Raw genomic sequence first — 21970 nt, 5'->3', positions numbered from 1 at the left:
TAATCACGTGGTTCCTGCAGGTACTAAAGTTTCTCCTCACTCTTTCAGATAATGGCAATCCTTTTTTCTTATATCCCTTATTATGGGGTAACTGTTACTGTTTCACTATCAAATAGCAGAAATTATCTATGTGATCAAGTAATTAAAAAATAAATAAATTTGTGGAGAGCAGAATTTTAATTCGTTGGTCAATCAGTAAATTGCGATGAAATTGTTCCGTTTCGGTCTATACTTTGATATATTATATAATATATGAGTATAATATATATATAATACATATAATATAATGAGTAATATATTTCATCTGTGGTCTTTTGAGACATCTAGCAGTATCTTTCTATAAATATCTGAACTAGGGTGATTTAAGTACCTGCAACGTTAGCTTTTGACATGTGTGCACCAATTCTAAATTTTGAAATTGTTAGATATAATTGATAGATAACTTATGGAATTAATAAAAACTGCGGCCAAATGGAACTCATCTTGACCTCGCAATAGGGTAGTTTCCTTTATCAAAGAAAACGAAAGGCATTGATTGCGATTCGTTACCCACCATTAGTGTATTCATAATACACTAATTATTTGGTTTTTGAAATACCGGTGTAGACGAATGGCAAGGGTCAAATTTTATCCTCATTTGAAAAAGGCCAGATTGGCGCCCATGCGATTCCACTCCACGTGACGTCACAGGGACCTAGTTTCTACACGTCGCGTTTTCGCGCGCTTGAAATTTTTCACTTTTCATTTAATCGCGAAAAATATATATCGTCATTTAAAAATCTAAAAGCGTGAAATACGTACTCCAGGAGTAATAATCTTTCGATTTAGGCAATAAAAAAATAATAGGAAACCACCCTATTCTCGGGGTATATTCCCGAGAGGGTATATACCCTTCCATAACAGCACTAGACTTGGTGGTTGGCAGGGTAATGAAGTAGTTTTTCCTCAGATTTACCGTGCGGGGTCCCTTGTATTGACATCGGTTCGAAAAAAGGGACTGGTGATGTTATTTCCTAATAAGCTTGCGTGCGGGGATATTTATACATGGCTAATGGCTGAAGCCTCCCTAACTCCTCGCGGAGAAAGAAGCGACGACGACACGTGTCTACCCGCTCCTGGAATTTTCCAGAACCGCCCACCCCTGCTCGAAAAAGTTCCGCATAAATAATGAATTGACGCCTCAGAGAACCAATAATTCCTGGCGGGAGTTGTGCCTAAAGCGCTGAAGATAACTTCGAGATACAAAAACCTCCATCAAAGGGAAGTTTACTGTGCCTTTAGAGAAATTAGAAAGGTATTTATTGCTCTCTTACTGTCCTCATAGGACAAAAACAATTCACTGCACAAACATCATAGAGTAAATATAAACATAGATAAATATGAGTAGAATCATGAAATCAAGTCACTTACCTACTCGTTTTGAGCAATAAACCAAAAGGACAGTATAACAAAAGAATTCCAAATCCATCCTCATGGGATCTTCCGGAGGATGATCAGCAAGTCGCGGATCGAAGCGTCGGGAGACATGGACGACATCAACCGGTGGAAAACCCGAGAAACTTTTCTGCAAAAACTTTTCTTTTTTTTTTGCAAAAGAATTCCATTATACACAGTTCAAAAAAAGAAAAAATATCATTTAAAATGTTCCAAAAATTATATTTAGTTCCACCGTCGTAACAAAGTAAAATTGTAGCTCATTAATTACCCAGCGATAAATCACAGAGAGCAGGTCCAATGAGGAAGAAGTTATAGGAACAACTTTGAGTTACATGGTGATAAGAACAAACAATCAAAGAAATATAAAAGTGTACAACAGTGGAAGTACAACAGTACAATTAGTGGAAGAAAACGAAGTCGTTTTTTCATTTGTAAACTTCAACTTCCACAAAGTTGAGCCTGACACCATTGAACGTATAAAAGTGTACATTTTCTTCATGTTAACAATAAGTTATAACGAGGCAGTAAGCAATGAACTATAAACTTTTGCCTTAAACGATTTCAAAAACACAATATTTTTTACTTCATCTCGAAGATTATTCCAGAGATTGGATCCTACAACCTGGAATGAATTCTGGAAAGAAGTTGCACGATGAGCGGGATAGTAAATGAAGCTTACATCTGCTCTTGTAGTAGTAGTAGTAGTAGTTCTAGGCTTAATTTTGATTAGATTATGTAATATCCAGGCTTTAATTTTAGAGTATTTTAGTGTCTATATTTTGGAGGTTAGCAGTAGCTCCTAAATGATACCTCGCTACTATTTTCAAAACAGAAGTGTCCGAAGGGTGTCCATTCCAGATTGGAGAGGTAGAAAAGAAGCGAGTGTGGCGAATTAGAAATATTTTCATCTCCTCTTCTTTTTGAGCTACTAATTTGGCTTACCAAAATACAGAGCACTGCATAAAACAAGTGACTTTGTGATTACGCTTCGTGATTTCAGAGGTACAAAATAAGAAGTGAGTGTCACCTAATTACGATGTGAGTGTCTCCCAGTTCGGTGAAACTAGTCTGAGATTCGCCTTGAAATTAGATGACTTGATGGTGTAACTGGTTGTACACCTGACCGGCTAATCGGCAGATATGAGTTAGAATCTCGGCTGATTTTTTAATGGGGAATTTCATTCTTGGTCTACATAACTTACCATATCCCTACTACGTGAAAAATTGAAATGAAACAAGCTGTAACTACATTCTGTAACTGGATTGTTTATGAGCCAGAGATTGACATTAACTCATCTTCTGCTACATAGGAAACGCATGAGCTGGGAGAGGAATAGTGGCAGTAACCATTAATGATAATCTAATTTTAATGAAAGAGCGTCAAATAAATGTCACAGGCTTTATGAAGAAGTCTCATAAATACGTAATTTACCACAACCTTATAATCTCTACCGGCATGTATCCAATTTTATATTTCCTTCATCAAAGAGAAATCCACGCGTGTAAATTTAGTGTTACCCCATATCCGATTCTTAATTTATACTGTCACCTCATCCTCACTCAAAATATTGGGATGAAATAGCATCCTGCGCTTTCAACAGCCCGATATAACTTACGATAATTTTTGGAGCAGTGCCTATGACGCTATTTTATAAAATGGGAAACTGGAGCCTAGGTGTTTATTCTTCAACGCTTCTATCATTTTTTTCTATTTGTTAATAATAGCCCACCTTTCCTGTCGTTTTCCTGAATGTTGGCTATGCTATCACCATTTAAAATCAAAAATAGTCTTGAATATACAATAAGTTTTTCCCTCTACGTATGCCAATAGTTGTTCTAAGTTATTGCCAAATATACCTCCATAAATAATTTATTGTAATAATTTATTTCACCTCTGAGCCATCCTACTCCGTATTCCACGTGAAAATATGCTCTTAAATCGCCAAAAAATGTCATAAATATTTAACTATATTTTACAAAGCGCTATATTTGAGTTTTTCAAGGTCTTAAGCCATGGTGAAAGAGGCTACTGTAACTATGTATCCAAGTATATATTGTTAGAATTTTCGCCAATTACTTCAGCAGTTACTTTAGCTCGTGTCTATATATAAAAAGCGAGTTAATAATCCCGAAATTCTCAGTCACCATATGAAAAAATAAGCAATTATATTTCCTATGAAGGCCATGAAAAATGTTTAAACCTTGGCCCTTCGGATTTAGGTCTATATGCTACAATTAACATTCCTATAACAGATTCTGCTATCCACGCAGTGGATACAATGCAATTCAATATGCTAGAATATATAAATCATAAACGTTATTGTCGTAGGAGCGATGCATCTATTGTGTAGGATTTTAGATTTAGGAATACTTCGTTCACGGAGAAAAGATGGTTTAACATGTATAAGATAATATATATATATAGCTAAAGCGCGTCTTATATCTGAATTCTTTGAATATTTGGTTAATGCTTAATTCAAGTCTGGATGCATGCAAAATATTTTTGAAAGGATTTTGGGCTGTAAAATTTGGGCATTTTTGCCGCCGTCATCATACCGCCATATGACTTGAGTTTTTAAGGAGTCGCTTTTCAAGATAATTAACACACACACACATATGTTCCAGGAATTACTCATTACCTTAGGTAGTGCACTTATTAGGTCAAGCCAGATGCTTCCTTTCATTTTGCAAGTATGCTTTTCTATTCTGATGTTCGTCCTCTTTGAGGTCTCCATCTGAGCCAATTTACACCCGTGACTCAAAATGAGCTCTTCCTTTTTCACATAGGTTGGATCCTGTTGATTCACACCGGGCATGCATTCACAAATGTCGTAACCACTAAATGGAACGTACATCTTAAAGTGCACGTCACGCGACATCAACCAATGTTCCCAATTACTGCAGTACTTTATCTTTGGAGGCTCCACTTCAACGTGCATCAAGGAATAGAAGCCCTAAAATAAATTTTAATTGCATTTTCATGCATTCTCATAGACTGACGGTAGATTTCTATTGTTCAAATTACGGTATGAAATTTTTGTTCATTTAAATATTCGCATTGTAAAAGGTTGGGGAAAAAGAAATGCATTACTTTTTCGGTTGATGGCTGTAGTGATCGATATCTCGTGAAGTATCGATCGAACAATTTCAGATCAATGCTCGTTGTCAAGGTGATATTTCACACTAAATTAATTATTTTACTATTTTTTGTTTGGTCCATTCAGTTTTGAGCTACAATGTTTTAGCAATAAAAGTCAGTGTGGAGAAAATTCGTTTTTTTCCACAGTTTTTTCTTTGATAGTGCAAGCGCAAGATAGTGATAGTACAAGTTTTTTCTTTGTAAGTGCAAGCCAGGCGGCTGAGATTTATTTTGGAAATTAATTTTTATTTCATTTCACTGAGAGTAAAAGCAATACTTATGTTTAGAAACTGGGATCTTTACTAATTATAATCACTCCCGCCGGACTAGGCTATAAGTGTGTGAATTTCGCGTATTCAGGGCGGAGGGTTGGCAGTTTCTTTCCTTGGGCCAATTCGCACTTCAAGGACTTTGTAGGAGGTGCTTGTAGGCTTTAGTCGGGATTTGAACCCGGGACCCCTCCATCGGCATCCAAGATTTCTACCTACATCTCAAAACACTCTTAAGGAGACTGTAACGCTCCTCAGTAATAGTGATGGTATCAATAATAATTATTTCTTCATATTTTGCTTTGACGAAAGATTTCACCATTAAGACAGAAAATTAAATGTGGCTTGATGTTTTCGGGTGCACTCTGTGTACTGATTCGGCTGTAGCCTGACATAATTCCTTCAGTTAAATGCACCTGAAATGGCCTTAAAACGTCAGTAATCAGTAGGCAGAGTGCATCCGAAAGCAGCAAATATTGCTGTAACTACCCGCGAATACCTTAACCAAGAAACAAAATAATAAAACTTCATTTGTAGTACCGTGGAAATTAGTGATCTCAGTCACCCTGGCAGCTCCGTATTAAAAGCTGTAGAAAGGGACGCATTTATATTTAATTCTCCAAAAGCTCTAAAACTCCAAAAAGTGTTGATACGGGATTATTAATGCCACCTTATCTGACTTTTGACCGATAGCAGTCTATTTAAGGGGACTTGTATTGATTACTTCTTGCAATTTTGGAGACATCCTCTTGATTTATACTATATGTCCTATTAAAAATAATAGTAATCTGTCATTACCTGGTGCAGTTTAATATCTACAATAGTTGATATTTAATACCGTGTATTGTATCACTATGGTCTACAAAGACACCAAGTAACACGAAGAATAAGAACTCACTCTTTCTATGGCAATCAGATTCATTCGTTCTTTCCATTCAGGAGAGTAAGATTCCGTATTTGACTAAATATGGCTTTAGTAACCATTAAAATGACAAAATTTTTGTTAAAACTTGCCAATTTGGAAGTCCTGCGCATAAAACAACCATTAAACTACCAGCTTATAAACTTAAGTTATCTAGCATTCTTCTTATGAAAATGGTAAACAGGAAATTAATTTACTGTGAAGCTTTTACAATTTTTATTTAATGCTAAGTGCCCAACGATTTGCAGAATAAATATTGAACGTGTTAAAATTATGCTTAGGATGTAGTTGGACATAAAAATACTCAGTATAAAAATATAATAACATAATAGTGAAAATGGAAATATAAACAAAGATAAACATTATACAGCTGACGGTCAAAAGAATGCTTGAGATGGCGTTTAAATATGTTATGTTTTTTCAATGACTTGAGGTCAACAACCAAATTATTATGTTATCTAATACTTATGGCTAAGGAACTGTTTAATTTAAATGATGAGAGATGATGATTCTGATGAATATGATCTTTGTATGAACATGCAATGATTTTCTAAATAAATCCACTAAAATTAAAGCGGAATAACCGACGTACGTGCAAATGTTCTTTCCAATTGCTTTTACCAAGTTTTACTTTGATTGTTGACACTCCCATTTTCTAGAAAGCATTTGAGTGCAAGATAAGGTTATTGACCTGAGGTGGGTGGTCCGCTGACCGCGGGCCGCTTTGTTTAAGTTAGTGGGAAGTCAGCTCTTCTTCCTTTCCATCCTTCACTTGTTGTTAAAGCAGAAGACAACACGTCCTTCCCCTTTTGAAAGGATGGGTGCAAGACAATACCCTTGGCACTACATCAATCTTGGCAAACGCCCCTGTTCGCAATCCTCTTTTGCTTCTCGCGTTTGGCAAGACGGTTGGGGGGAATCTTTCATTGTCGCGGCAAAGAGATGCTTCTGGCCCTCACAAGGGATCCTGTGGTGTTTTTATACATACCTCTCTTCAGCAAGCGGATATGTGCCAGGGGCGCTATCATTCAGCGTGCACGACGCTCAAGTATTATTAATTCTCGTGAACCCCTTGCGGGAAGGCCGTATCAATCTGTGTCCTAGCCGTTCCACGAAACGTTGCAAATTTCCAATTGCTTCCCAAGTACAGCTTTGCCTCCACCATCCTTTCTGTATATTACGAGGTAACTAGAGGTATCTAGAAAGTAACAGCCGTTGTAAAATCCACTCTACCTACCCGACAGAGGGATTTATAGTATCAACCGATTGATTCAGAGTCCAGAATGCTAACATTCCATTTTTATTATTATAAGCAAGATTAAGTAAACAAATATTATCTCCTTGACATTGCATAACAACGACAGTAACAAGTTCTTGAACTTTAATAATTTCAAGTAATAAGGAGGACTTAATAATAAGATGAGATGAGACTTAACTAATGAGGGTAGTAATTTAATTTCAAGTGATTCTTCAGCCGTTTTGAAATAAAAATATAACCAATGAAGTTAGAACAATTTTAGTGCACACATCTTAAAAGTAATCTTCACTTTATTTTTCCACTAGATCGCCATATCTATTCAAGCTCTTGTATCTTTTAGCAGTTATTTCAATCCCCTTTTCAAAAGAATCTGCCGCCAGTGAATGGAGCCAGCCTGTCACGTTGTTTTGAAGCTCTACGTCATTATTGAACCGCCGAGAGGCAAGACACCGCTTTATGTACGGAAACAGTAGAAATCACTTGTACCGAAGTCCAAGCTATACGGGGATGGTCAATAATGTCTCAGTTAAACTTTTCCAAAAGTTAAATTGTTCTTCTAGCGGTGTGAGACCGAGCATTGCCCAAAGAAATCGTGTAACATCACGCCCTTCACACTTGGTCGGATTTTCTATTATTGCACTCATGTATTTAGGCTATAAGTGGACTGCGTGTGAATGTACAATATTTCGCCTATCATACTTAGAAGCATAATGATCTACTACGAGCGCCGATGTCAATTTGACGGCGTTACCCCCGCTTCTTCTCGCGCTACGCACAAACTGCGAATATTTTCTGGATTACCCTCGCGCTACAATTCACCGCACAGTGATCCGGAATCGGAAAAAGCAGGAAAAAAGTCCAAAATTGCTTTATTGTAGGTAGAGACTTGAGACTTGGTGTATATGCTCACAAATAACTGATGATCATGAAACAATAAGTCATTTTTCATATATCCCATCCGTTGCTAAGATGCAAAGGACCAAACATGATCAAATTTCCAATATCTAGCGCGATCTCGTATTCATTCGAAAAACTTAAGCGTTGCTGCTTGTAGAGTTTTGGAAGGATTTTTATGAAATTAAAGCATTATATTCCGATAACGCGGTACTTTATCTACATTATCCATCTATTTTTTAATATTTGGGCTAATATTGGTGTGGTATAATCTCGAAAAATGGTGGACCCTATTTTCTGGCAAAATCTGGCATAAAGTAGAGAATATCTTTAATTTGAGAAATACAAGTTCCCCAATTTTTTTATCAAAGTATTTACTAGGGAAAGTTTAAGAGTATAAAACAAAAATATTTGAAAACAATTTGCGGCTACGAAAATGAACGCAATTTTTCGATCGTACTTCACTTCCCGGCTTCGCGACGCGGAGGCTCAGAGATTCTGTGACACTGCTAGATATTTCACGTTCTTTGGAGCTTAATTATTTTCAATCGTCATAAATAATTTTTTTAATGTTACAAAATTATTCAAACGGAATATTAAGTCTCATTTGGCTATAAATATTCCATATTATTTAAATAATTCGTCTGAGAAGCTTTCGACCCGCAGATGTTGCACCTCATTGTGGCAGTTGTAAGTGAGGTCCGGTTGGATCCTGTTTAATATTTGATTCAGAGTTGATGATCTAGGGTCGCAATCTGCATCCTCCATGGTGAGGAGATGGTTTCAGGGATACGAGCTAAAGATAAACTAGAGGGATCATCGACCAAATTGAAGCTTCTTCTTTGCTGTAGAATTTTAGATTTTCCAACGAGTATGGTTTTGTATTTTTCACAACGTTTCGAATACTAAGTCTGCGTTCGTTTTCAGGGGTAGAATGTGGGGCCAAATTCTTGTCCATATTTTGTTTAATTATTTATTTATATTCCTGAGTGCCCTGATTGTTTCTTTTTCGATTTCTGTTTTCGTTTATAGTGATTAATCATTATAAAATACCCAAAACCACACCCGGTGAGACAGCCTAGAATTATTCCTCTGTTGCCCACGAGCGTAGTTTAGGCCATTTTAGTATCAATAATTCGTAGTCATGGCAGAGATCAGTTTGTAAATCTTAATATTCTTCAATGTTAAAATTTTTATTTTTTATTCTTTTTATGATCCCTACTTGTTTTTTTGTTAATTATTGAACTTTTTTTTCCTTTCGTTTTCTAAGTATGATTGATGACCTAATGATTTTTTAGTCAAGATTTAACTATCAGTAATTTACAACTGTTTTTTTCTGTAGTCATCTCGCATAAGTATCCGCAAGGAAATTTTGATGTGGAGTTCACTATGCAATCGCATTTATCCTAATAATTCCCCTGAATCCTTGGCGGTAAGGCCGTATCAATATGTGTCCTAACCGTTCCACGAAACGGCGTGAATTAAATTAGCCTACATCTCCGATTGCTTTCCAAGTACGGCTTTGTATGGAGGGCCACCGTCCGTTCTGTACATTACTACAATCCACTGGCTAGATCTGGTTTAACGTTTGGTGCAGAGCTATCCTCCATGATGAGATGATGGATCTAGAGTCACAAGTTAAAATTTAAGGCATCATCGACCGAAGTGAAGATTGCTGTATGTTTTTTCACGACCTGAGTTCAGCGTCTAGAGGCTTTAATGGATGATGTTTTCCACTGGCTAGATCTGATTTAATGTTTGGTACAGACAGAACTACCCTCAATGATGAGATAGTGGATCTAGGGTCTCAAGCTTAAAATAGAGGCATAATTGACCAAATTGAAGCTTCTTCTACGTTGTAGAATTTTAGATTTTTCACCGGGCGTGGTATTAGGTAATTTTCCCCAACGTTTCAAAGGTTTAGACTGCCATCGTTTTCAGGAGTAGAATGTGGAGCAAAATTCTTGTCAGTATTTTGTTTATTCATTTATATCCTTGAGTGCCCTGATTGGTTCTTCCTCGCTTATTGTTTTCGTGCATATTGATTGTTATAAATTACCCAAAACTACACACCCAAGAATTATTCCTTCCTCTATGTTGTCATACATTTGCATTTGTCCTAGTAATTCCCATGGCCCGTGGTGGGAAGGCCTTATGTATTCTAACCGATCCACAAACCTGTGAAAATAAAATAAGTTTACATCGGAGATTGCTTGCCAAGTACAGCTTCGTATGAAGGACCACCATCCGTTCTATATATATTTTTACAATCCACTGGTTAGATCAGATTTAATGTTTGATAAAGAACAATCTTTTATGATGAGGTGATGGATCTAAAGTCACAAGTTAAAATTTAAGACATCATCGACCGAAGTAAAGCTTGCTATATGTTTTTCATGACTTGAGTTTAGCTTCTAGAAGCATTAATGGATGATGTTTTTGTTCACGTACATATTTATGTTAGTAATTTACTTTTAGCTCTTTCCGTAATCATAGCGCGTAAATACCTGCACGGGACATTTAGATTGAAGTTCACAATATTTTTACATTTTTCTTAATAATTATTTCACTGAACCCCTGGTGGGAAGGACGTATCAATCTGTGTCCTATACGCTCCAAGATACGGCGCAAATTAAATAATCTTGCATCTCCAACTGCTATCCAAGTAAAGCTTTATATGGAATGCCACCATCCCTTCTGCGTATTACTACAATCCACCGGTTAGATCCAGTTTAATGCTTGATACAGAGCTGTCCTCCATACCGAGATGATGGATCTAAGGTCACAAGTTAAAATGTGAGTCATGATCGACCGAATTGAAGTTTCCTGTATGTTTTCCACGACCTGAGTTTAACTTCTAGAAGCATGAATGGATGATTTGTTTCTTCCAGCATTGCTGTTAGTAATTGACGTCTAGTTATAGTGCGAAACAACTCACTTCGTAATGCTCCACAAAACTTTATTATACCGACCTTGGATTTCAACTGCTAGATAGTCATTTTCAACCACAGCTTTGTAGGGAGTGTAATCATACGTCCTGTAAATTACTACAATCCACTGGCTAGATCCGGTTTAATGCCTCATACAGAACTATCAACCATTCTGATCCAGGGTCACAAGTTAATATGTGAGGCATGAGCGACGGAATCGAAGCTTCCTATGTGCTTTTTACTACCTCAGTTTGCAATCTAGTGGCATTGATCGCCGATTTATTTGTTTCAAGCAATAATTTCACTGCTTGATTAACATTTTCCCGTGATTACATCGCATACATACCAGCAAGGAAAATTTAGTTTGGAGAAGACGATACTTTCGCATTTATCCCAAAGTCTTTTCAGCTATGTGAATTCATTCAAACCTAAACAATATTTATCTTCACGATGAGGTTAATTGTTTTAATTGAAGTATCTGTTTATACTGTCACGGAAGTCAACTATACCTTGATGATAATTGACTCGAGTATTCAAACTACATCCGGAACGGACCACGGAGTATCCTACTAAGAGTCTTGCAGAGTCCCTGAGTAACCCACATACTCAATATCATGACCTATAGACAATAGACAGTAGAAAATAAATCGTCCTAGAGCCAGAAATAGAAGATTATGGAAGAAGTTTAACTTTAGATGCCAATCGGAAATATGAGAATATTAGCAGTTGAGCCGAAATAAACAAAATGCAATATGAACTCCCTGTGACACCATATATGATTTAAAGGGATTAAACGTTAATCAGAGATAAAATTTTTAAATATTTTTTCCTTGGGAAAAAAATTAAGGAATTTGATATCTATGATATGCTTCAAGAATGCTTAAACAATTTTTTTACTCTTGCCACAGTAATTATGCAGCTGAATTACTTTTATATTGGAGGCGGAAGACAATGTTCTTTGGTTGCCTTCAAGTATTGTTGTATCATGTTTAATAGCTCTTGTAACAGAGCTAAAATTAAGTGTTCTTTACGGCCTAACAACAAAATAATATTTAGTGACGGTAAGTGCTCTGCTAGGCCCAAATCGAAATGTGTATATCTTAAACAAATTTAAAAAATATTACATTAATAAAAATGCACAAATTAGGTGAAATCGTTTGTAAGGGCAGAAATAAATTTAGATCTTTTTTTTTCTCTCTGGAAAAGTTCAAAGTTAATTTTTTATGCGGCAGTTGTATTCTTATACCTTTAATATTATTATCTGCACTACGCCGAAAAGATACGTTAGCATATTATATATTTAGTTTGACTACGCAAAGAGTGAAATATTTTTCTCGAACCACACAAACAGTTCCGCCCGAAAATAGACCTGTTGCTTTAAAATTCCTAAGCGTAGCCCCGAGTCATTCGAAATCGACGCCAAGCCTTCAAATCGGTCGTTAAAGACATGAAAACGATTTCACGTTGCTTTAAGAAGACCAGGATGACGTCAAATGGAAGGAAATTTAGCTGGGCGCGGGTTGTGACTGCCAGTGAGTACGAGTATTCTTTTTATATATTTTGTTCCCTTCACTGGTGTTTGCTTCCACCAATCCCACGAGCGAAAACAAATGCCTTTGGCATGCCCACCTCAAAGTCATTTTGACGCAAATAAATCCGTTTATGCATTTTTACCCTCTTCAGATGGTTAAATAAAGAAATTAGCGCACCACACGCCAAATCTGAGGGCCTTGAAAGTTAACGTTCGAGCCAAAGGATTGCGAACGGCTTAAGCAATCCCTGTCCACACTTCATAACTTGCAGTGGCTTACTCCTTCTGAGACGTGGAGTGCGAAAACTTTTCTTGCATGAAGCATTCATCAGGACAATGGGGTTGGATCTTCGCTGCTGAATGATGGCCGTATTTTCAACCATTGCATAGGGGTCACCTAGCCCCTTTTTGGCCCCTTAATACTAAATTTATTACTTTTCTGCGTATAGCACTCCTCAGTGAGCCTTTGACACTCAAGCATTAGTGATAAATTTATATTTCTCGGTACTTTTTTAAACAATGCCATAGGCGAAATTAATGTCTTGTAGGAAATTCAAAATTTACAGAAAATGTAAATTGTAAACTGACCAATATGTTATAATTCCACTCGATTAAGCCTTAAGCAACTCTATATATTAATTGACTTCAAATATATGATCAAAATGACCTCAAATTCGCTCCACTACGTACGCGTACGTGTAAGAGGCACTATCGATAATCATTTGGACTTTTCTTCCGGAAAGAAATATGTTGATGTGACATTGTTTTGTTTAAAATATTCGTCTCCCAAGTTCCTAGCACGTGGCTATGCATGGAGGTTTATTTTAATAAAATTAATTATTTTAATTAAAAAAATGAACATCTCAGAAATTGATTGCCATTGATATGTTTTGGATCTGCACCTATGACGAGCAACTATTCCATTGAGGTGATGCGAAGGATATCATGTAGTAAGGGAAGCGTTACTTGCTTATCACATGACCCAAGTCTAGCGTAAGGCATAAACTGCCACTTATCTGTTATGATCATTGAAAAAGCACTGAAACTCATCCAAGAACGGAAATTAGGTATTGAACTATCTTCTTCTCCAACCCTCTAGGTAAGCCACAATTTAGGGAAAAATCTCTTTTCAATACGCAAATATTCTGGACCTTCTATTAAAGAGATTGGTCCGGGGAACGAAATAAATATCGTCTTCTTGAAAATTAATAATTGTGCTCTTCCAATTTAACTGCGTCGAAAGATGGTTACAACAAATAGTTTTTCTGCGCCATATTTTTTGAAAATTGAATTTGAAAATCTTTTTTTTTTCCTATCGGATCTCAATGCTATACTTTGCTATGTACGTTGTTAAATAGTGATGATAGCAAGATAATATTCATTATTTTGGTATATAAATGATTTAGTGATTTTTAATCAATTTATGAATCGTGAAAAAATAGAATTTAGGCTCATCAACTCTCAACGTTTTGAAATATAAGCGTGAATGCGGTAATCAAAGTAAAGTCAAATCACGTTAGTTACCTGCATAGGGCGATAAAGTCAGCTCAAATAGCAGGAAAATAGTGTTTACTTAGAAATATAATTATATTAATATTTTAGCCATAACTCTATCCCGTATTTTGATTTAAATCGATGAGTGTTGTACATGATGAATAATCATTCTTTGCCATAAATATGCAAAAAATATAAGTATGTTTTCAACTGGTAAAGCCACCTTCATGAAGCATAAGGAAGATTATTCGTTTGCTTATGCTTAATTTTGATAAATAAATGGTATAGTGTCTTTTATTTATTTAATAATTAGGAAATAACATAAATTAGCCCTATATCCTCACAAATATTTGAATGTTATCCAATGAATGTAGTTATTGATGTCAAATCACGTTTAATGCATGGAAATGACGCTGTCTTAGACTAAAATTGCAGAATATTGGGACTTAAAAAAAATATAATGATTGAATTAGCCATAATTTTTTCCGGTATCCTAATTTTCATATCTATTGGTGTCGTTCATAGAGGTAAATCATTTTTTTCTGCAAAAACAAATATGCGAAAGGTCGAGGTTTTAAATCTTTCACGTCACGAACCTACCCCCATAATGACGCCAATGAGGGAATATTTTGGTTCGTTTCCAGCAACCATTTAGAAGATTATTGCTGGCTTCTATCGCTAAAAAGCCAACGAAGAACGAAGTCGCTGGAGGATAGTGCCCCCTAAAATAACAATGTTGGCAGTGCCTTTGCAGAGAAAGGAGGCCAGCCAAGGAAGAAAAGGCGCTCGTGGGTGTCGAACGGAAATTGAGCAATGGACGGGCGGCTTGCAAGGGCAAAGGGATAAGTGCATGGCCAGGGCTATTTCCATTCCAGCGCAGACGTACTTTCGTCTACTTGCCTCAACCACGGCCAAGCCCTTCCCTGAATCAGAGTCCAGATATAAATAATAATCTCTCAGGGCACGATGGCCCGATGAAGACCATCGTCGAAAGAAAAGTGGACGGGAAAAGAGGCAAAGGGCGGTCACCAGTGGCGTAGCCATGAATTTCGTTCGGGGGGGTCCAAAATTAGGGGGGAAATGTTTTAAAAACAGGGTACTAAGTAATGGGTTTTTAACTATTTTAACACTTTTCATAATCGAATAAACATTTTGTTAAAGAAATGTTTTCTAAATTCATTATTTTTCAATATTTTATCGTCTTCTATGAAGAGAAATAATTGTGTTTTTATATGTCGGGGGGGGGGGGGGGCGGACGAAATTGTCGTACGAGTGTGAACCGACGCGGAAGACGACCCGGAAGCCAAGCTGCGCCTACTGAACCACTCCGCGGAAGCCTTTATCAACGTACTTAAGACGTATTCGATAACAAGCAATGTCCTCCTTTGCAGAAATTTGCAGGGAATTAGATAAGTGTTCTACTTGATGAGTATTAATTTCAACATCTCAAATCCCATTACTTTTTCTCTAAATATTATGAGTAATAGTTCAACTTAAATCTCAAATATATGATAATGAATTTAGAGCACCAGAGTGTCAAGAGCAAAGCGAATGCGTACCATAATTCTCGTTTTTTGTTTTGCATGAGCAATATTTTGTCTGTAAAAGCTAAACTAAGGACCTTGGACAAAGACAAGAGACAACAACGGTTGGGTTCGATAAATAAATGATTTAGTGATTTTTAATGAAATAATGAACCATGAAAAAACGGAAATTAGACTAATAACCCCACAAAGTTTTGAATTGCCTTCCTGTTAGTTCGAATAAAAACGTGAGTTTTCAAATTAATTTTAAAAACTGATTTTAATATTTTTAAGGGAGTGAAGGACAAAGTTTACATATTTCCATTCGCCTCCATCCCTGCAGATTTCACCCTCCCAATGCTACAAACTGAAGGTTCTGGCCCTTCTATTTTTTCTAATTAATGCCCTTACTATTCCCAATGTTGTTACACGGATATCTCGAGGTAAAATTACCTTGAGCGGAGGCTGAGTGGTCTATTTCTTAGGCTAGGAAAAGTAACACTCTTTGCTTTTAAGCACATAACCTTTTATCTTCGACTAGTTTTTATTAAATGTATCATTTTCAAGACTTTGAAAGACAAGAAAATGATAGTGTATCGAAAATAGTCAACGATTAAATGTTAAGTGGCTAAAAGCAAAGTTTGTTTATTTTTCCTAACTTGAAATGAAATACTACAAGGTTTTTACCTCAAAAAGTTTATAGGTTTATTTCTTCTTTGTAGCCTCTTCAGACCTGAAAGTGTATATACCTTTTACCTCATTTTTATAATTATGTGATAAAATGGGACTGAAGAGGGTTGTTTGAACAAAAACGTGGGGTTTTAAATTATTTGTTAATTTATGGCAATATTTCGATCTTTTTCCAGCTTCACCAAACAGCCAATCGGAGATGAGCAACGGGAAGGAGGGTGAGGCGGCCACCAAGATCCAAGCGGGTGTCCGGGGTTTTCTGACGCGTCGGAGACTCAAGCGAAGGCGGGAGGACGACACTGAGAACCAAGGGGTGGTCGAAGGCGGTGAGGGGCCCCGGGTGGGGGTGGAGGAGGCGGAAAAGGCGGCGGTAAAGATCCAGGCGGGGTTCAGGGGCTACAAGGGGCGGCAGAAGGCCAAGGCGAGGAGGCAACAGGACGGCAAGAAGGAGGTCAAGTGAACCTGAAACGGTCCCCCGAAGATGACCTCGGAATGAAACGTCGTCGCCCGCAACAGAGACTATTATGCATGACCATGTATGTGGAGAGGGAGAGGAGGATGAACGCGCTAAAAATCATATGATGAAGTGAACCTGAAAAGTACTTCCCAAGGGTGTTGTTATTATATCGTTCGCGCAGGGTATTTGAAAAAAATAACTACAGGAAAACGTCAACGATTCGTGTGACTGTTAACATAACTTTTCGTCCTGCTAAAACTGAAAAGTACTTCCAAAAAGTGTCTGTTTTGTCAGTGGTGAATTTTATTTTTTCAATATGATTGGCACTACTGGTTTATCTATTGGGCCTGGATTATGATTGAGCAATGAATTGCTACCTGGAATTATAAAAATAATCTTAAAAAAATTACTTCAGTACGACCACGGCAAACCTTTTCTGTCAAGTTATGAGGAAGGTGAGCAAGGGATTGTATGTGACTCTAATAACGCTATATCATCAGTTTCAAATGATTTTTACTTTACCACTCGTGTAAGTATTTTTGAAAATAAATTACGGGGAACTATTAGCAAATCGTGTGCTTGGGACAGTGAGATAATCTATTCAGTATGGAAACTTAATGAGCAATGAATGACCAGCTATTATAACTATGATCCTTAAAAAAAATGCTTCAGTGAGATCATAAACAATCACTCCCGCCTATTGCGTTATTAGGTTGGTGGAAGAAAAATGAGTTCATGGTTTTGATATTGCTTTAGAAGTACTCGATGGATATAGCGTCTTAACTGATGGAAAATAAATCGCCGATGTCCTGATATTGGACTATTTATATTCGGACCTCTGTTCAAAACCGTGAGGTATTTCCTAAATGTTGATTACAAACGTTTATATTTACGCTCAAATGATATGGAGCGGACATTCGTCACTTTGATTGAGTTTTCACGCGCAAAGTATTTTATCCTGTTCAATTCGAATGTTGCTGTGTGTGATTTTCCTTTATACTTCCAATTTTTGACTGTTGAAATAAATTTTGCAGGATACTTGTACAACGTATGGCTTCGTTAGCTGTATATCGGTTATGCTAATTAGCATCCATTTAATCCTGCCTGTACAAAATACCTCTTTTGATGTTGAATCTATAAGTTGGAGAAGACCATTATGAAGAAGGTGGTTACGGTGCGGTAGAAAACTGAATGCTGAATGAATTCCTTTTAGTCCGCGGAATACGATATTCCTTATACTATCACACTTGAATTTGAACGATCACTTATTGTAGTAACACTATACATTCACAATTTAATTGAGACATAATACACTGAAATCGTTAAAAAAAGGTCTACACAAGTCATTTTGGGTCTCGTGGCTAGAAGGATTATATCTAAGTCCTTATTACCTGCTCCAATTAAATCTTACTGGAGAGCTTGTATAACATACACTGTGGACAATAGCATCTGAGACGGCTTTATGATATCTTGGCCGAACAACAGTAAATATATACGGAGTACTAGCTGTTTTACAATTACATATTTAATAGCGGCTTGACAGTCATGAAAACAATTATGAAGGCTGTCAAATGATGCATACGAATGAGGTGTGTATAATGTTACATGACAGCGTTTTTTGGCATGCCTTGGAGATATAATATCGTATAATTATAAAAGAATCCTATTTGTCCTTTCTTATTATGGACTTTTTTACAATGATGATATCTTGATTTCACAAAAAAATGTTGATGTAACATTGGAGCTTTGACTATGGATAGTGTACAAATGATTCAACTCGGATGAACAATTTTATATTTTTTTGAAATTGGCCGAAATTTTTTGACTCGTGCCAAATTCAAAACTTCTCTATAAGGTACGGTTCCGGATCAGTTTTTCTGGCTGGTGTTATTCGAAAGCATATTCCAGAGGAAGTGATCGCAAATTTTCAACTTTCACTCAAAGAGTATTTTGTCCAGTTATTTTTTGTGCGAAAATATAAAGAAACGAAAAACTGTGTTTATTTATTGAACATGAGAATTTTCCTTTCCCATGGCCTTATTTGTTTTTCTCTGAGGTAAGTATCATACAACCACTGCCCTAAACACAAGTCAAGCTAGCAGTATGCCGCGCCTAATGCAGCGAATCAATTAAATGATCAAATTGGTGTCCTGATGATTCTTCTTCACAATAATGGAATATTGAGGATATTTGAGAGCAAGTGATCTTTGGTTATCTGAAAGCTAAGTTTGGCCTACTTCTTTATTCTAGAGCTCAGAACACTGGAAAATTCATAACTTGCTGTATTTAAGACCTCTTTTTAAATTACTGCCATATGCAATAGACCGGAATAACGGAAATTTGATCCTGAAAAGTATCCTAAATTTTACCATTTACCCTGAAGCCCATGCTGCGTAAATTTCAATCAGCAAGCTTTGTACTGCCTGAGTTTTTCTAGATTTGGTTTACCAGTGGAAGGAAAGGCTTATCACACTATTTACTTCTTTAAAAAAATGAAGACACCGGGGCACCCAAATTTGAGTAGATCTATCGAAAAAATGCTTATTTCAACGTAGGAATATATCCTTAAAAATTCTCTGCTCCGTAAAAGTACTTATTTTTTCTCAAATAAATTAGTGCCTGTTTTTTGCGCGTAAAATGAACTCTGCACGCTTGTTACTCCCGCAGTTCTCGCTCTCATAAACTTCGAAGGATTTTTATGAAGCATATCATCCAAAGCAGAATTAACTATCTTAATAATGCTTTTCGTTGCAGTGAAATTATTTTTGAATGTGTAACGTAAATATTCCAAAAAGCCATTTCATTATACATGTATTAAATGGTTAATCAACTCCAAAATTTCCATCAGAATACTGAGTATCTGCAACAAAAGCAACTTTTCTTTCAAAAACTGAAAAGCATGGATGCATTTAAGAAAACAAATACTGTCAACACAAACGTACAGTTAAACGCAAGATTGGTTGCTCATTTTTGACAATAGACCTCCACAAATTTTAGTGCTTTGCTTATTTTTTTCAGACAGTAGGCTCGGAATTACGTGGAAATGTGCTGCTTCATGAGGTAACAATAGATCGTCTCGGCTCTCTTTATCTCTTGCCAAGATGAAATATGATGGAGCGAGTCGGATTTTTCGGAGCTTTGTCGCAGGGGGAGAGGAGGCGTTTGAGTTGGGCCTTCCCCTTCACCCCATCAGGAAGAGGTGACGTTGGTCGGTAAAATTCTCCTAAGAGAAGCGGGGAGTAATTTTAGAACCGGGTGTATTTGCGCACTGGGTGCCGGGTGGTTCCAGAGAGCAAGATTTAAAAACTCCTCTTGCGTGTATATTAGGCTGCGGCTTATTCTTCCATTTTCTCGGATTATTGATGTAAGCCTCTCAAAATGTGCTATAGATAGTATGATGATCGTGCTAAAAAGTATGTTCCTGCTTAAACATTTCTTTGTTTCATTTATTTCTCCGAGCGACCTCTAAGTAATAAACAGCCACACCGTAATGAACATACCACGTCGAAGGCATCCCATAAAATAGCATAATACTCTCAATAGCTTTTGTAAATAGATAATACTTATGATAGGTACACACAACCCACATACTTGCGAATTACATCAACGAAAACACGAATGGAATGCCTACAGCCAATAATAACGATGATGATTCGAAGGAATTCTATCCCCGACCGATTCTATGCTGCTCTGCTTTTTGACGGGTAAGTGAACGTCCTGAAATCTTTCATTTATATCTACATAATACCATTCGAGCCGCCTCAATAGGAGTGGGGCGGGGGTTGTTATGACACCAGTCGTTAAGAAATAAAAAGGAAATGGTCTAACGAAGGCACACATAGCATTTATTTAAGTCATTTATTATTTGGGGAAAGACGGATTCGCATACCTATCCCTTCGGAAAAATATCTCTTTCATCTATTTGTATTTATTCTAATTTATCGCCTCTATCGGATCTGGAAACCTATTTGGATTCTAATTCTATGTTCTCCCTGTCACTGTGAATGATATTCCCTTCTCAATTGCTCAAGCAACCTATGCCTAGCGCGCAGCCTCCGAGTCTCTAGCGGCTCCCAGTCTAATTCGTTTTTTATCCGTGTATCGCTTTGTTTGCAGAGCAGTTGTAATTTTTTTCAACATTGACTCAAAATTGAGCACTCAAGGGCAATTTTGCATAGGGAGTAGTAAGTAGGTCTTCGTAAACTGATGCTCATCGTGGCCTGTTTTTGAAAATTTTCAAAGCAAAGGTAAAAAGGCCATCCTCTGGGTGTCAAACTTTCGGCATCAGACAAAATCTCTCATTTTTAGCAAATGATAGTATAATATCCTATTGATATCGTCATTTTTAAGATGCCTGTACCTCAATAATTAATAAAGCTGGTGTCCTAACTCCCCCGGCCACACGCCTTTTAGGCGGCTTGCGGGGTAGGATGTAGATGTAAAGGTACATGAAAATCCATCTGATACAGACAACTATAGGTGAGCATTGGAGTTAATAAAAAAAATGCCTGTTGCAAATGCTTGGACTCAATTACCGTGATTAGCCTGCGAAGGAGACTAAAATCACTCGATCCGATTTAACTCTAAGGCTATAGCTGCCAACTAATACCTGCTACTTAGAATGTTTCCTCGACGTACCAGCGTCTAGAAACCACGGATCAACATACCTCTCACTCTAAAGCGACCGCTGCCTCCAAGGAAGCACTTATTTATGGACCATAACACTCAAGGTTGAGGACGAAGGGAGAGAGGATGCCAAGGTATTTTAAAAAGTTTTCCGGCCAATTGCGGCTGCAGAGCATAATCCCGTCCCATTAATCTGCATCAATAGGTGCTTGTTAAGGTTCATTTTTTTCATAAGTTTTCTTCGGCACCATAAGCTGTGGATGCGTTGCTAGGATAAAGTATTGGTCCCATCACGAGAAGCTTTTCATGACGGAAGTGGATGGAATCAGCCACCTCACACGTTTACTTCAATTCCGAGGAGCTAAGTGAGGTTTTTCTCTGAGCTTCTGATTGCATTCAATCAGGGAAATTTATAAATGTGTACAATTGAGGTAAAAATTGATCATTTGGAGATTGTGAATCTCAATAATTGGATAGTAATTCTATAAAAAATGTTTACTTCATGACGCCAGTAGAATGGGTTTGTGCTTGGTCTAAATTCAACTATGCACCTAAGAAGGTTTACCCTGACTGCTAATTTCCGGGTTCTTCAGCCGCGTCTGTCGCTTTTGGTTGACAACAGTTTCGGAAGCCATCCTGCTTCCGTCTTCAGGTCGAAGGTGAGAAGTTTTCATTTTTTGCCGTCTTATATAGCACTGGCCGATCTCCTCCTGTGCGCTGATTGGTCAGAACTCTCTTCCAAACGTTGCTGATTGGGTAGCCGTTGTCCCTGTTAATATTTTGTCTTTTGTGAATTTCAA

The 21970-nt window shown here is 37.1% G+C and overlaps 1 protein-coding gene across 3 annotated transcripts in view; it reads left to right on the top strand.

The window, feature by feature from the left end:
• LOC124168057 (titin-like) overlaps window positions 1-18537 on the top strand; it is a 269897-nt gene extending 251360 nt beyond the window's left edge. For all 3 annotated transcript variants that reach the window (XM_046546159.1, XM_046546161.1, XM_046546160.1), the window contains one exon: window positions 16264-18537. In XM_046546159.1, coding sequence (XP_046402115.1) covers window positions 16264-16547 — 284 coding nt within the window. In that variant the 3' untranslated portion in view covers window positions 16548-18537. The remainder of the gene's footprint in view (window positions 1-16263) is intronic.
• The last annotated feature ends 3433 nt before the right edge of the window (window positions 18538-21970 follow it).

This window comes from Ischnura elegans, chromosome 11 (genome assembly GCF_921293095.1).
Source record: "Ischnura elegans chromosome 11, ioIscEleg1.1, whole genome shotgun sequence".
NCBI lineage: Eukaryota > Metazoa > Arthropoda > Insecta > Odonata > Coenagrionidae > Ischnura > Ischnura elegans.
Note: the sequence above shows the minus strand (reverse complement) of the source record. Positions and strands in the feature narration are given on the sequence as shown.